At 33.3% G+C, this 17,400-nt stretch overlaps 1 protein-coding gene, 1 long non-coding RNA gene and 1 other non-coding gene across 3 annotated transcripts; 1 reads left to right on the top strand and 2 right to left on the bottom strand.

The window, feature by feature from the left end:
• Positions 1–1,356: 1,356 nt before the first annotated feature.
• LOC122308362 lies at positions 1,357–6,390 on the bottom strand. The gene is made up of 2 exons (XR_006242014.1): positions 3,488–6,390; positions 1,357–3,373 (listed from the first exon to the last, which is right to left on the bottom strand). It is a non-coding gene; the product is annotated as an uncharacterized LOC122308362 (long non-coding RNA).
• Positions 6,391–8,659: 2,269 nt separating this feature from the next.
• Positions 8,660–14,065, bottom strand: LOC122308360 (mediator of RNA polymerase II transcription subunit 17-like). Its single transcript, XM_043121637.1, has 8 exons — positions 13,856–14,065; positions 13,324–13,519; positions 11,449–11,562; positions 11,148–11,233; positions 10,384–10,771; positions 9,822–10,283; positions 9,201–9,521; positions 8,660–9,122 (listed from the first exon to the last, which is right to left on the bottom strand). The coding sequence occupies exons 1-8, from the start codon at positions 13,942–13,944 to the stop codon at positions 8,796–8,798; spliced, it is 1,983 nt and encodes a 660-aa protein (XP_042977571.1). The 5' UTR covers positions 13,945–14,065; the 3' UTR covers positions 8,660–8,795.
• Positions 11,972–12,076, top strand: LOC122308670. Its single transcript, XR_006242183.1, has one exon. It is a non-coding gene; the product is annotated as a U6 spliceosomal RNA (small nuclear RNA).
• Positions 14,066–17,400: the final 3,335 nt, after the last annotated feature.

Raw genomic sequence — 17,400 nt, 5'->3', positions numbered from 1 at the left:
AAAAATTGAATTATTTATTATATTTTGTGTTAAAATTTTAAAAAGTTGTAATAATTAGATAATATAAATTGAAATGAGTTGAAAATCCAAACTGACTTCTTTTGGTTATTTAAATCCAAATTATTTTATTTTATCTCATATAATTAGTATAAATTTATTAAATTTTTATATAAAATATAATAAATAATTTAATTTTTTAAATCTTAAAATAAAATTAATATTAAAAGAATTATATTATAAAAATATTTTATTTAATTTTTAATAAAATATCTTATCTCATTTAAACAATAACAGAGTCTCTCTTCAATTCTTGAAATAATTAAAAAAAAAAAAAATAGTCACAACAAAAATAGTCGTCCTAACTGGACAGTCCAATGTCCTAACCATCTGTCTGAACTCTTTTGTCTGAATGCAATATGATTTTCTAAGGATTATACGAAGATCACACATATTCTTTTTATATTCCCTCTCCAAGAAATAATTCGAAGCAGGCCTATTCTTATGAAGAGGGCCCACAATTGTCACAACCTACAAAAGTGTTAGGCAGATCGGCTAATAGAATATTTTGTCATTTAATCACCATTTCTTTTTTTAAATTTCAATAAGTAATAATTATATATAATTGTTCTGTACCTGAACTGCTTGACCGGCCTATATTAAAACGAATATCCCTTCATGCAATTTATATATATTTACGATTTAAAGTGTGTATGACTTTCATACTCTTTTTAAAAATAAATAGATAAATATAAAATTCATATAAAAATAATAATTTTTTCAATATTAGATCTTATTGATTTTAAAGAGAATGCCGGAGACTTATATTGAACTTGAGATTTACTATGCATAAGCTAATATTTACTTTCACACTACACACTTATAGTTTTTTTTATAGAATGTAGGAATACTTTTTATAAGGTATATAAGTGTTTTCTATAAGATGTAAAGTGTGGAGTGGTGAATAGTGACTGATGAGAATAGTTTTTTATTGAATCTTTGTGTGGCTAAAATATGTATTTTTTAAAAAAAAAAATGAATAATTCAATCTTCTCATTAATCTGAAAATAAAAATTTTATATACAGTCACTTTTGTGTACTCTTTTACACACTTTACTGATATGATTGGTTGAATATTAAAAAAGAAAAAATCTAGTTGCAAGTACAATTGCGCACTAATATGTGCATCAATCTAATGTGATTGGTCAAAATAGATTTTATTGAAAACAATACTTATTTAAACTTTGAATATAAAAGAATCAATATTGATACACAGATTAGTATGCGACTTTATTTGTACGTAGCAAAACTAAAAAAAAAAATTGATGCAGCCAATCACATAGTAAAGTACGCAAAGAATACGTAAAAGTGACTGTATGTAGTATTACTCAAATCCTATTTTTTTGAAAAACCCTATTGAAAACCCTAGTTGATGCGCCACATTGAAAACCGTATTTTTCTACAAGTTAGTTGATGCGCCACTTCATTACATTCTCTTTGTGAACAAATTTAGCAGACCACTCATTTTTGAACCTGAAGACCTCTTTGACATCTTGCACTATTTGTCTATAGTAAGCCATATTAGTCTCCTCATTTTGTATTGCATTTATAACTGAGAGTGAATCCCCTTCGAACAATACTTTGGAGAAACTCAGCTCTATACTCAATTCCACAGCTTTCCAGAGGTCCAAACATTCAGCTACTACATGTTGATATGCTCCATTTTTTGCTCACAAGCTGAGGCCATAACCTCTCCTCTACTATCTTTTATTATAATTCAAATACCTATTTCAGCAGCATCAAAATTTACTTTGTATACATCTTCTGCTGGTACTTGCAACTGCTGCTCCCCCTCAGAATGAGCTTATTCCTCTCAACTATTTCTCTATCCGAAATGCTTGAGCTTCTTTAAATTCCTCCAATGATCTCAACGTAGATCCCATCAATCTATTAGGACTTTACTCTTATTATCATTATTTTTAATTATTATTATTATAATATCATATCTCTTGATAATAAATAATTAAAAAACTATTTGTAATTTTTCTCTTATCATCTAGTTATTCCAAATCACTTTATACAATAATATATAGCATTTTTTTTTAATTAGATAAATGTTAGATTTGCATCTCAATCAGTCACAATCACTTTATGCTCTACCTGTTCAATGAAAGATACAATAATTCTATGCAAACCCGCAAATTATTATGAACACAGAGATTAAATTGATTCGGTTGCTTTTTCTTTTTGGAGAGAGATGTTTGAAAGATGTTTTTCTCTTCTCAACTTAGGGGACAAGGCATGAAGAGGTCCTTGTGAAGATTATGAAAGTAATTCTAGTGGGGTTCACATTTACTTTCTTTTGCACACACTTTGCATTGGTAAACCACATAAATTAAGAAAAGTAATGGCAAACTTACATTACATATATCTTGTTCAGGGATCTTCTCCCTCCCATATTCAAAGGACAGTTCTGTATACTACACTCTTCTTTTTTCAAGAAAAAGAGTCGGTGATTAATGATCAGAAACCACATCAACAAGGTGGAATGAAAGAAAAATATCAGTAGATAATATAACTCGTCTTGAAAATCATAAGGGGCCAATTCTAGTACTATGGATTATTAATGCATGTGGAGAGCATTAATAACCGTGAAAAACCCTAGTAGACCCAACCCAATAGAGACAATTTTTTATCCTTAATTCAAAGTGAAAAAAAAAAAAGAACAACCTAATTCCATATTAGTGGGTTTGAAGTCATCAAGAGCATCATGGGACTCGTTTTTCAGTCTTGGGATTTAAATCTAAGCTAGAAAAAAATTTGCAGGACACTGGCAATATTCTTGGCCATGAGTGAGCCAAGGAGACAGTAACAACTATTATGTTAAAGAAAGGTTATTGTTTATTTGCTTTCATGTCTTTTGTGATCATCTCTTACTTCGTCTCCCAAAGAAGACAGGCTTAAAAGACAATAGAGAAACAACAATGGTATCATGGCAGATTTTTCTATTATTTAATATTCTTAATTAATGGTCTTCTATCAGTCCATGCCACCCAAGCTCATGGGCCACAGCCACCAGGCACAAAATCTGTAGAAGATGCTGAAATATGTTGTTGTAGTGCATATTCATAATATTCTGTTAGTTACTTAGCCTTGTTTCATTCTCATGTGTCCAACAGAAGTTCACAACAGAAACATGACCAGACAAATTAATTTTCCAAAGGAAAAAAAGAACCGTCCAATAGATCTAATGCTGTATTTCTTCAACTTTCAATCAAGCAAACCTCACTCATATAAATAAAAAACGGAGCAAACTCTTTTAGTATCTATAAAGTTGTGCCATTAGCATATTGAGTTCGGACACACGGTCCATATCCTAAAAAAAGGACCGTATATTGATCAACTTACTAACAAAAAGGATAAGAAAAACCATAGATTAATAAAAAAATGACTGAAACACCAATTTTTAACAAAAAAATGACATCAGAACCTTCTATTCGAATGAAGAATTCTCAGCACAAAAGGCAGTCAGATGGCAAATATGTGACTCGATGCTGCAGATGCAGAGAGGGAGAGAGAGAGAGAGAGAGAGAGAGAGAGAGAGAGAGAGAGAGAGGGAGAACTGAACATGCCTAGGTCACTAAATCCCGCCTCACCAGCGTCAGATCCCAAATACCAATTTCATTATATGAGACATAGCTCTGGGAGTAAAGTGGAAATTGATATCAGATTGTACCATCGGTGCATATCAATCATCCAGGTAAGGTTTACGCGAAGCTGACTGATTTAAAAACAATCAACTTTACCATTAGTAGCACTGCTATGCGCAAACAAGGAAAGGGATGCATCACATAATGGAGGCAAAACCTCAATTTATAGGCCCTGCTACCAACCACCCATGTCCGAGTTAGCAACTCTTCATCTATGTCGGTGTTATTTCTCACATGCATCCAGGAAGCCTTAATCAATACGAAATATATCATATTGTGGCCTGAATGCCCCAATCAAAATGTAGGGGAATATAACCATGCAAGCCATAAACAGTGTGAAATGTAGAAATGACTAGAAATTAAACAGTTACCAAATTTAAAATATTCGAAAGCAAGGGATGAAAAAAGAAAAGCATGTGAGATTACCAGAAGAGTCAAGAAACTCCATATTGGCCATAAAGCAAAAGAAAACCTGAAAGAGAAAAGCTCAGCAATACAGGAGTTGTTTCAAGCACAACACTCGATATGTTTAAATAGATTAAGCATGATGGTTCCTCTTACAAACAAAAGGAGACAAGTCCAAGAAAGGTAATGAACGGCAAAGTAGAAAGACTAGTCAGTTCCATTTCTCATTGAACCTCCTGACACTCCAAACTGACATGCTTGAATAGAAGAATATGAGAGCATTCAAACTGACACCCACCATCCCAAGGTACAAAGGAATTCAGCAAGAAAATTAGAATAGATGAGATCACCAAAAAGAAAAAAAAAATGAGCTCATCAATGAATACTAGTATTTCACCAATGGCCTTACTGCCCAATGATAGTTCTACGTTCAAAGATAGAGGTGCGGGCTTCATCCAATCTCTGTCTCTGTCTCTCTCATGCGCGTGCGTGTGTGCATGAGAGAGAGAGAGAGAGAGAGAGAGAGAGAGAGAGAGAGAGAGAGAAGGATGAAGGGAACTAAGGCTTGGGAGCCAAGCATTTATTCTAAAAAACAAATAAAAACCGCAAAATCATTCAAAATTCTCGAGGGAAAGAGATGCTAGTATGAATATAGTTTGGTGAACATTAAAAGCACATAATATGAATTGCATGAAATTATCAATATTAAATCTCAATTCCCTAAGAATATCCATAATTATCAATGCTGTAACTTATCAAAAGAAAAATGATTTTCAATACTGCATAAATCACAAGCTTCAGCAATAAGTCACAAGGCATCATGGCCACATAACCAGAGTGCCAGGTTTTTGAGACTTCACTGTGGCATCAAATTAATCTGAAGCTAAGAGATACGATGCACCAAATCACACACTCACAAATTTCTAGTTTCATGTTGACTTCTCTCTATGTAAGTACTAAGGGGAACAAATCAGCAAATCAGAATTATAAACTTTTGGTGCGATCTAAATGCATGACCTAATTAACATTTATGACTAAACAACCCAATGATAGATAGTATCTCAGGCAATGAAAGAAAAACACTGAATAAATTACATCAAAAGAGATTAATTGCATCAAAAAATGAACAATTTATAGGGATTCAAATTCAGACAAATTGTTTACCTTCTAATTCGATTGTCATGCCATAAGAGATATATCAGATTAGAGTGCCGATCACCACGGTATATAGTGAAAGTTGCCGAAGCAAGCCAAAGAAAATTCTCCAAAATCTCAATCCACGTCCTGCTTCTTGGACTTGCAGGAGACAAAGGACGTGGCCTTGAGCATGCATCATCCTCAAGGTCATCACCACTCGAGGCACAGCCAGGGAGGCATGCCCCTGGCTGTGCCTCTGCCTCATGTATCTACCACCAACTGGTGACCCCCCCGAAATAATGACGCACAGATGACAACTACACAAACAACATGCAACACAATGAATCACTCCCCGGCATCAACAAAAACTCTCCAATCACCGAGCCCACAGATGAATCCAATTCTCCACGAACCTAGTATAGGATAACCAAACTCACAATATGTAGAAACAAAAATCTCGCTGCAGCATCAACAAAAAAGATTTAGCAAGTATCCGCTCTCATACCCAGTCAATATCACCACTCTCATACCCAATCAATATCACCAAGAAATTGGTTTCAAAATCTACAATAACCTCTAGCAACTGAGTGCAGAAGCGACAGAGTGCAATAAACCACCACACGCCTTTCCATTCATCAGTATCAAAATATCGACTCAAACCAAAAGCTTACATACCGATTAGTAGGACAAGATAATAATATTAAAAAGTCCTAGCCAATCAACAAAACCCATTCCAAAATCCAATTCTTTGAAAAACCCTTATCATGAATTCATTCAATACAGAGAATCGAACACCCGAAACGAGAATTTCACGAAAGAGACCTGTTCAAAGCCTGAGGTATCGCACGCGGGAATAAATGCCTCGGATTCTTCTAACCCACATTCTGATATCAGATTCTGTTCGATTCCCCGACAGCAATTCCTCCGGTTCTCCAACGCCAGTCTTCAATGCATGGAAACAGGAGTAGTAAGAAGAAAACAAGAACGACATGTAATAAATAGAACTCAAAAAGGGCAGCACGGTCGTTTGGTTGAGACTCTCAACTTGAGAGTGTGTTTTCTGTATGCGTATACTTGAAAGGTGACGACAGGGATCTGTGTGTTTTGATTACGATGGAAGATTCTACTCCAACATTCTTTGCACAATTCAAACATTTTATTTTATTTTTTGTTTTTTTTTTTTTTTTTTTTCCGTTTTACTTTTTTTTACGAAGAAATTAAGAGATTGTCCGGTTCGGGCCGGTCCAGTTAAATTTTGGGAGGTTTTGTGGATTGGATTAAACCAATTCGATTCAAGATTTTCATACCTTAGATCGTAGTTGGTCCGTTCGGCCAACTTTAGACTTTTTCTCTTTTAATATCTAAGGACATTTTGTTTAATATTTATGTAATTATATTATGATATATTTAATATATATATATATAGTATATTATTATATATATATTAGTAATACGCTAATACTATTAATCTATTAGTATATAGTAAATTAGTAATAGTTATTAACTTATTTACTATAACTAATAATATACTAGTACTAATACTATGACTAATCACTATATGTAATAATAGTAATATATGTAATACACTAATTTTACTATATCACTTCAAACTCTACACATTTATTAATACTCTATGTAAAACTATATTAAATAATAGTAGTACTCTTATCATAGTGGTACTCTTATCACTAATACTCTATGTAGTTATAGTGATTTAATGCTAACCTATTACATTTTAAGTTAACTATAGTAATATTATTATAAATTTATACATATATGATATATTATAATTTATACTATAACTGTTATAATATGTTAATATATTAATATATATATACTAGTAATACATATTATAGTTAATAGTTATACATTAAAAATAATAATAATATGTTCATACTAAATATATAGTTATAAATTTATAATTATTTAGTTATTATGAACTTATGATTAGCATAACTATATAATGGTATTAGTATTAGACTATTAGTAATTTAGTATAGCTATGTTATATTAGTAATCTTAGTTATGTCGAATCAGTTCTTTAGTATAATTATATTCTACATTATTAGTATTAATATAAATATTAGTATTAGTTATAGCTATATAGCCTATATTATAATTGAGAGTCTTAAACTGTATAATAAATTAATAGTATTAGTATAACTGTATAAGTATACTATATAGCTATATATTAGTATTAATTATAGTGATTTAGTACATTATAATTTCTATATTATAATTTATATTATATAACTCTTATAATATATTAATATATACCAGTACTATTTATTATAGTTATACATTAAAGAATATAATAAAACATTCATACTAAATATATATATTTATATTTCTAGTGATTTAGTTATTAATTTATTATGATTAGTATAACTAAATAATAATAGTATTAGACCATTAATATAGTGATATATATTAGTAATATTAGTTATGGTGAATCAATGATTTAGTATAACTATATAAATTATAGTATAGTAATTATTATATTAATTAAATATAAGTATAATGATAATTAAATTATATTAATTATAATGATAAGTATACTATATAACTATGCATAGTATTAATTATAGTAATTAGTATAACTATATAAATTATATAATAGTATATTAGTATAGTAGATTATTACTATAGCTATTGTTGAAGTATATGGTTTATACAGTGAAAGTAGGCAGATGCCGGAGCGAGCAGAGCGACATGGCATCTACCTTTCTAGGACGCTGATTAGGTTGGGTTGTTGCCCCTGCAATATGGTACTTGGGTATTTTTGTAATTTTTTTAAATATGTTCGTACATTTCACAACAGCTATATATTAATATTATTTATAGTGATTTATTATAACTATATTAGTATAAGTATAACTACAGTCCATATTAGCTATTAGTATTTTTTTATACTATATATAATTATATACAAAATATATATAAATAATATATTTTTTTTTAATTTCCATTTGGTCTGGTCCTATCCGAAGTGAAAAACTCTTGGATCGAGGCCAAACCGAATGAGTTCGATCTCTTGAAAATTGGACTGAACTGAACTAGACCCAGTCAGTTGGTTTATCTAATCCAAATCGGCCGATTCTTAACTCTAATGATAATGATTTTATTTCTTAATTTTAATAAGGACGTTTTACTTCAATATATTATTAAATATTTACTTCAAAAAATTATATATGATTAAATATTAAATAGTTCATCTAGTTTGACATTTAGACAGATTGATTCGCTTGAATTTCGAATTTTGGTTTTTCTATATTTATTATTTTGATCATTTAGTTTTTTTATTAATAAATAAACCTTCAATAATCTGTTACAAAATTTCTCAAGCAATCTTTAATATAAGATAGGCAGCTGTTCCAGAAATACTAGAAAGAAAAGATGGAAAACCAACGAATGAAACAAGTTCTAAATTGATTAAACAGCTTAAAGCTGATATTACATACAAAGTCTGCTGCTAAAGAAGCAAGGAGGACTGAGGAGCATATCTCCTTCTATTTTCGAGTGCCAAAAGGGGAAAAGAAAGACAGATCATTGGCTACCACCTCCACTGCACAAGCTCACCAAATCCATCAGTGTTGAATATAACACATCGAGGGACAAATGGCCTAAGAACTTCTTATATTCTGATGCACCATCGGAGCCATCCATGTGAAGTTTTCGCTCCTCAGCGAAACCATCCTCCATAACCAACCACCAGGAGATGCATCCTTGATTATCTTCGGGGTCCACATGTGCCACCAGGCCAACGATTTCGCCCTGTTCCAGCTCAAAGGATAAGCATAGGAAATCCCTGTTCGCCTTTATTCCTACCGAAAGAGCCTCCTCATGAAGCCAACCAATAACTTGGCTTGCAACCTGTTTCAAAAATCCAGGATTAGAAATGTATGCATGTATTAAAACAAAACCAAAACAAAAACTAAAACTAAAAAATACCTGTTGCAGAATTGTCACGGGAAGATCTGCCAAGTCACAATCATATCTGTTCATAGAAGAAATTTCCTCTGAATTTCCTTTGAACAGGCCAAGAACATTAGGAGCACCTTCCCCTTCTATGTTGATGCAATCATCATTTACAACCACCTTAGTCCGGAACTGCGATTTAATGACATTCTTTACACGAGGGTTGTTTGATGTTCGGGCCTGGCAGCCTGCATGAAGAATTGACTGAGGAACCTTCATGAAGACTGTCCACGAGGATGTGCGAGAATGCCAAGTTGGATGAGATATCAACTGGAGATAAGGGACCCTGCAAACCTACATATATCAATTAAACTTACTGAGAAAAATATTGAACCATATAAGAATCAAAGATCAAGTTCTGCTTGGCCACTGAAAATTCTCATCTTGAGTTTTAAGATTAAATATTAAAATATTATATTTTAATATTATTATTGTATTGGGATTTGAAAAAGTTAAGAAAAAGTTAAATTGTTTATTATATTTTATATGGGGATTTGAGAAAATTGTAATTATGAGATGAGAATTTTATATTTGAGATGAAAATTTCTTGTGGCCAAACACAACCAATAAAATTTAACAGAAATTTGTCTGTACCACATTTTCCAGCTCCATAAGAACTTTGTTGGAAAATATTCGATGAGCCAGAGACAGACAGAAATGACCCAAGAGACTGGATGCATCCTTTGCTCCTTGACCAGATACTTGTGAATGAGTGAAAACCGGCTTTTCCTTTGCTTTTACAAGAACATGCTCATGGAAAATCTGCTGCAGGTATATTTCATAGCTAATTTGATTGGGAAACCCCCACTTCTTAGGGGTATCATGTTCTTCCTCCGGTAATTTCACACCTTCCAACGAGTCCAAAGGTAATATTGCATTTTCTAAGTTCTGGGAGCCTAAACTTTCAGCTGTTTGGTCTCCTTGACTAGATGGCACAAGTGATATAAAGACAGAGGTTCCTTGACCTATGCTCAATTGTAGATAATTTTCTCGTATACCAGTCACATTAACTCCTAAAGATGGGTTAAATGCTTCACGATTGACCAAATCAAACACCTGGAGTGGAAGAACTAGGGGTAAACAACAGAATATTGAAGTATAAATGAAATATAAAACACACTATAAATGAGAAAAGAAAAGAAAAAATGATACATACCTGCTCATCAAAGATTGCTTGATGAACTTCACGAAGAAGTGAATGTGTTTCTTTAACACACTCATCATCGCTCATAGATTCTTTCTCACTTTCTCTCAAGCGATAGTCCACTGAGGAATAGGTTTTGGTTTTATAGGGTTCCTGGAGACTCTCACCTGAGTTTCGACCAAAGAAACTAAATTGAAGAGAGTGGCATGACTTGGGAGGTAAATTTATTGATAGCATGCCAGCAGAGTCATGGTCAACACGAATAGTAGATAGAGATGATGGACGAAATACAGCTGCTGGATCATAAAGTGAATTGTCAAATAGATCAATTGTGAAGCCTTCACTTCCAGGAGCTGAAGCCGCCCCACGCTGCCTTTTAACTTTCCAGTTTTGCTGCAGTCTATCAGCTTGTCAGTATATGAGTAAAGGATGTTGTGGAAGAACTAAACTAAGAAGATAACATCTTATTGGAATAAGCATCTTTTAAAATTTTATGCAAATGAGCAAGTTGAAAAAAGAGTTTTTTTATTCTGGCTCTAGTTGATGCTAATATACTTAGTTTTTTTAATAACATGTGAACAAAATGAAAGAAATGGAGTCTCATTGCTTTTCAAGGTCATGCATATCAATCCTATAACACCAAGCTTTTTTTTGGTACCCCTATGCTGGCTCAACAAAGAATAATAGCCATTATCCAGTAGTTTCCCACTTTCCTGCAGTGTGATTATAAATAAATGCAACGTAATCATTTAATAACACGACTGAAATAGACTCACCTAATCAGAGCACCATAAAATCTTGCTTCCCGAGCAACCTGCTGATCCAAAGCATTGGCAGACTGCTTAAAATATTTACCAAGATGCTGCATAAGAAACAAACCATTAAGAAGAAGAGACTTTTCAACACTTACCCAAAACAATATCAAGATGGAAAAGAAGTTCATTAACCGTTCCATGGGAGGATACTCTTAGCAACTTCTAAATATGTGACTTTGGCTTACTATGTGACTGGCTCAAAATTCATTAAATATGTAACAAGAATTGGAAGGTAGGAAATGCAACATGACAGAGAGAATACCCGAAAGCATTGTAGCTTGGTTGCTGCAGATGCAGAAAGGTCAGAGAGTAATTCATTTGGCAATGGCTTTGGCCTGGTCATGCCAGCCACTGTTACTGCATCGTTTGCTTCCACCTACACATATCAATTCCAAGAGAGATTAAGCATAAAACTTAAGCCCACGTTATTTCATGATTAGCAAATTCTTTCCAATGAGTACTACTCACTAGGGGTGCTGGGAGGACCCCAAAACCGGCCCACCCTGGGCATGGGGCCGGGAGGGTTTAGTACCCCACCTGCCCACCCACATATCTATTATTATATATATATATATATTTTGTTTTGATAAGTAAGAGGATATTTCGTTGATATAAAGATAGGCATAGCCCAAGTACACAGGCGGTATTCATGTGATTACACCTATTTAGGAACTAGAAATGGTTACAAGGAAATCATGGAAACTAAGACCATTTAAATCTAAAGCCATGGCCCACATAAATAGAGTCTTTTAGAAGAAACTCTTAAACTTTTCCTAGGAACACTCACAATCCTCGGAATTTCTATCATTTCTTTCTCTCCATACAGAGAAGATTAGCAGGGTCCCTACGCAAGGATGACACACATAAATCGACAAATAGTATCAAAGCCTATCCTAACCAGAAATGTGGGACTTGAATTGTGCTACCTACGATGGACAAGCCTGATGAATGAGTCGGAAATTTAAGGGGAGGAGATTGTGATGCCCCGTATGAAAAGGATAAGGGTAGATGGTAAATGAAATCCCACATTACTTGGGAATGAGAAGTTCTTACTCTTTATAATGTTTTAACAGGGATCTAATTATATCATTGACTAGTCATTTTGGAGTATAGGTCATGTGATTTAGGCCTTCCATTGGGATGTTACAAGGGGCCATCAGATCGAGAGATTTTCCTCTTGAATTACTCAAGGTGCACTTGAGGGAAACTTCTTACTGGGGGCCTGTGCATCCCTGAGATTAGTCAGGATGCTATTCTTGGACACTTGGTGCCAATCAAAAAACAAATCCACATGTTGCATGATGGCATCCTGATGCATCAAGGTAGAAATGACATGATTTTGAGTAGATTTGCAAGCAATTGATCCAGCATATATGGCTCTAGACATCATCAAGCAGCCTTTTTTACGAATCGCATGCCTCGTAGTAGGGACTTCCGTTTGCTTTCTTTAATTGAATGAAATGTTAATAAGTTGTGGGACCAATTATAAATTTTTGCGGTTACGCCGTCTATTCATCTTGAACAAGGATCTATAGTTTTTGGTAGATCAATGATATTATGTAATCTATGCACAGAATGAACATGCAGTCTTCTTATTCTTCTGGAATGGGGTGGCGTGGTAGACTTACTACCAAAGCTAATGATTCCTTGGTTGTGGTTTATCATGCTAAGGATTGTTTAGTAAGATCGTTAGCAGATGAAAGGTTCTTTGTTCCCTACAGGTTGTTTTTGAAAGTTTTCATAGATATTATGTTTTTTTATAGGTAGAAAGTTTTCATAAATATTAATCAACATTGACCGACTCAATAAGAATTACTATACAATGTGAATTTGAAACATACTTGACCAACTAAGATGAACGTTATAATCATTAGCATTTACTACTCTCCAGGTTCCTATGCAAGAAAAGAGTGAAGATCACGTAAAATTTTCAAGCATTGCTCACAAATTTGGGATCAGAAAACGAACCGTTTGTAAGATTGTTTGAAACTTGAAACTTTAAAGCTCATGATTCAACCCTAAATTCTTTCCTCAATTAAACAGCATCAGAAAGCTAGCGCTTAAAATGGTAACCCTGATGTATATAAAATTCAAAATGCAATATGAAGCTAAATTTGATTGGAAATCCGGGACTCACGGTGTTGATGAGATCTATGATGACAGAGAGCTCCTGATGAGCTAACTGTAAATTCTCCACCATGCTCTGCCATTGCCATGGCGTTGAGCTCTCCTTAGAGCTCTTCTTCTGCTTCTTCTTGTCGTCTTTCTCCACCGCCCACGCAAAGTCGATTCGCCGAATCAGGGAAAGCCGCTTCTCATCGTATCCTACATCTCTGTTTGAAAATAGTAATAATAAACTGAACCTTTCCTTCGGTAGTCGAGAGAACTGAGGAAAGTACTAAATAATCTGAATTCCGTCAATTGTCTCATATATGACTACTTGATAATGTTCCTCAGGGTTAGTCTAAGAACCTTAATCAGTAAATAAACCTGAGAACACAATTACAAAAACTGCAAAATAAAATACGCTTACACCTACTATTTTGAAAGCCGGGAAAACTGAGAAAAGGGAGAAAGAAAGCGAAATCTTGAATCTTAATCAAACCATCGTTTTGTTTTCATACAATTTCTCGAAAGCCAAGAGGAGTTTAAGAAAGGAAAAAACGTACGGAGGGAATCGTTCGACACCGTTTTCTTCAATGGAATCCAAACGCTTGACAGGAAGCTTGTCGAGCGAGACTTCCAGATTCCCGTCCATTTTCCGTCGATGATTTCCCCGGAAAATTTCGGACAGATTTCTCGGGGAAGGGCAGCTAATGGGTTCTTCGCTATTTTTTAAACAGAAAGACCAATCTGACCCTGAGAATTTAGAAACTGACTGACGTGAATATTAGTCAGGTCGTCAAAGAAGGTAGCCAACAAATCGTTTTTTTTTTTTTTTTTTTTAAATTTAATTTCATTTATTTTATAAATTTTTTATTTATTTTATTTAGTATATATATATATATATTTTTAAACGTGAAAGCCCGGTTTGGATCAGCCGAACCAAGTTCTCTGTACTAAGTATGCCTTTAGAAGTTGAGCAGAATTCTTTATAAATAGTAATGAATAGAGTAAATAGAATAAGTTATATAGGATTTATTTAAAATGAAAATGAATTTAAATATATTTAAATATTAAGATAAATTTAATACTATTTATAAAAATTTAAAAAAGTTGTGAGTTCACGTGTAAGAATATTTTAAATTAAAATAAATTTAATAATTTGAGAGTTATGTATTTGATAAGACTTATGGATTCAAATCTATTTGTGTATATATTTCACAATCTCCTTTTTTTTTTTAATCTCATTTGTTTTTATAGGATCAATGATGATATAGAATAACAAAAGAAATGATTTTCTATTTGTGTTTTAATAACAATGCAAACCTTTTAACATACTAAAAGATAAAAAGAGGAAATCATATGCTTCTCATATTGCGTATAAACGAGTCGAGTTCAAACGAGTAATGAGAGTTAAGATTTATTCATTTAACATTTATTTAAATATGTGCCAAGTTTGAATTTGTAATTGATATTTGAATACTAACTACAAAAGTGTGTAACTATGTTGGAAACTAACTACAAAAATGTGAGTGAGTTTGAGGGAGAACTTAGGTGATTCAGGATTAATGAACATAAATTAGGATTTGGGTTACGAAGGAAAGGGCAGACTATTACTTCCTAGTGATGGAGATGAGGAGGTCAGAGTTGCCTCTTTCATAACAATACAACCAAATCAAGATTTAGACCATGCAGATAGCATAAACATAGGGTCTTATTTTTCAAAGAAGAGGAACAGTACCCCCAATCTTATTGATAACCATTTCTTATGCCGGAGGAAAGCATAGTGTCTATAATGGCGAGAATTAGCTCTCAAAATTCTCATAAGAGTTAATTACCATGGTATCAAGAGTCGACTAGACTCACGTCAAATTACTATGGCTGAACTTTCATCCTCTGCTTCTAATGTCTCCACCCTTCCTTTCTTGCACCCTTATTGTACCACCACCCACATCCAGCACTGTTGCCCTCTTCACAGCCTCATTACTGTCAAAATTATGCAGGACAATTATCTGTTTTGGAAGGCCCAAGTGGTTCCGTACTTGAAAGGCCAACATCTATATGGATTCATTTATGGCAGTTTCTCCTGCCAACCCTTGCTTATCGATTCTCCGTTAAACCAGACTATTCCCAATTCGGCACATACATCCTGGATGCTTCAGTTTCAACTTATCTTGGGTGCTCTTAATTCCTCCATATCTAAATCCATTTTTTCTCATGTAGTCAACTGCAATAGTCCCCATGAGGTGTACCTCACTCTGAAAAATATGTTTATTGCTTCTTCTCGGGCTCATTCCATGAACTTGCATTACCAGCTTGCGATACCTAAGAAGGGCAGTTCCAACATTGCTAACTACTTCCACAAATTCACCTCCCTTGCAGACACCTTGGCTGTAGCAAATGAGCAGCGAATTGATTTTGAACTTGTTTCTTTCTTTCATTAGGTCTTGGTCTTGAATATGATCCGTTCGTCACTTCAATGACTACTCACGTGAAGCCTATCTCAATTCAGGATCTTTATGGTCATTTACTTGCTTACGAGCTTCGTCTAGAGAAACATCAATATAATGTGGATTTATCAATGGCTAGCGCTAATGTTGCAAAAAAATCTATCCCTTCTCGTCCAAGCTTTAGATGGCGCTCCCATTCCTTTTATGGATCTACAGGTGTATCGAACTCAAATTCTTATAGAGGCTCACGAGGCAGGGGGCGTGGTCGCTCTCAACCTACCAGATTGGTTTGTCAGGTATGCAAAAGACTGGGCATAATGCTCTCTATTATTTTCATAGGTACGATGACAACTGTTGAACCCAAGGTTTCAAATTTTGTGTAATTATATATCTACACATAGATTTTAATGATAACAAATGAATTCAAAAAATAAAAGAGTTTCAAGCTCAAGTTGTCTACAAAATAGAGTCAAACATATCAAGCAAACAAGCATGAGCAAGAAGGGAACAAATTTACATTAAAGTCATAGAGTAATGTTGTAAATCTCTTAAAAATTTAAAATTAAGATTAAGACTCAAAATTAATATTTTATCATAAAGCATTAAAATACATTTTCCATATGTGCATGAATATTTTGAAAATTAAATTTGAAAATTTTGAAAGATGATTGATTGTCATCTTTTACATGTGCATGTTTTATTTGAATATTTTTAAAAGTGATTGATGTTTTTTTTGACTTATGCAAAAGGTAGATGATTTTGTTTGAAAAATTTGAAAAGTAAAGTGTGTTCCTTTTGTAATATACAAAAAGTAAAAATATTAGGTTTGAATTTTTTGAAAAGTAAAGTGCGCTCCTTTTGTCATATGCCAAAAGTAAAAAAAATAGGTTTGAAGTTTTTGAAAAATGAATGATATTGTCTTTGACAATTGAAAAAGAAGAACATTTTATTTAAATTTTTTGAAAAAAGTGAATGATGTTATCTTTGACATGTGAATCTTTTTAAATTTGAATATAAAATCTCATATGCCTATAAATAGATCATTTGAGAGCTTCACATTCACAACACTAAGAGCATACAACATTCATTCAAAACTTTCATTCTCTTTTGTGTAAGCATTAAGCCTTAATCCTTATTCATTTTGAGAGATATAGTTTGTACTGTATTGTTCTTATTTCACTCATTGAGGAGTGTTTTCTGATAACTTACCCACTATCAGCTCTTGTATCAGTAAAAGGGTGTGTATAACCCTTATGCATGTAGAAAATTTTCTACGCAGGGAATAGTTGAATCACCACGTGTAAGGTGATTGCAAGTGTAGAGGGTGTTCTACATGAATCGTTTGTAGCAGTGTTGTTCAAAGGTGTAATAGGTTTCTATCTCCACCTGAATGAGGTTGAATAGTGAATTTGAAAATCCTCAAGGGGTAGCTTGAGGCGAGAACGTAGGCAGTGGAGCCGAATCTTGTTAACATACTGAGTTTGTTTCTCTCTTACCCTTACTCTTTATATTTATTGCTATTTCATATTTTATTTATATTTTATATTGTATATTTGATTTATAATTGTTATTTTTTTAATACAACTCAATTTACTCTCCTCTTGTGTTAGTCATCTGGGCAACAACAATTATCAAAGTGAAGCCTCCACCATGCAACCCTA

This window comes from Carya illinoinensis, chromosome 4, assembly GCF_018687715.1.
Source record: "Carya illinoinensis cultivar Pawnee chromosome 4, C.illinoinensisPawnee_v1, whole genome shotgun sequence".
Taxonomy (NCBI): Eukaryota; Viridiplantae; Streptophyta; class Magnoliopsida; order Fagales; family Juglandaceae; genus Carya; species Carya illinoinensis.
This window is presented reverse-complemented; position numbering and strand designations above follow the sequence as displayed.

Coding starts and splice junctions, on each gene's coding strand:
- LOC122308360 (XM_043121637.1), bottom strand. CDS start 13,944: ATGGACGGGAATCTGGAAGTCTCGCTCGACAAGCTTCCTGTCAAGCGT. Junction 13,520..13,855: donor GGTGTCGAACGATTCCCTCC/GTACGTTTTTTC, acceptor ATTTTCAAACAG/AGATGTAGGATACGATGAGA. Junction 11,563..13,323: donor TCATAGATCTCATCAACACC/GTGAGTCCCGGA, acceptor TGATATGTGTAG/GTGGAAGCAAACGATGCAGT.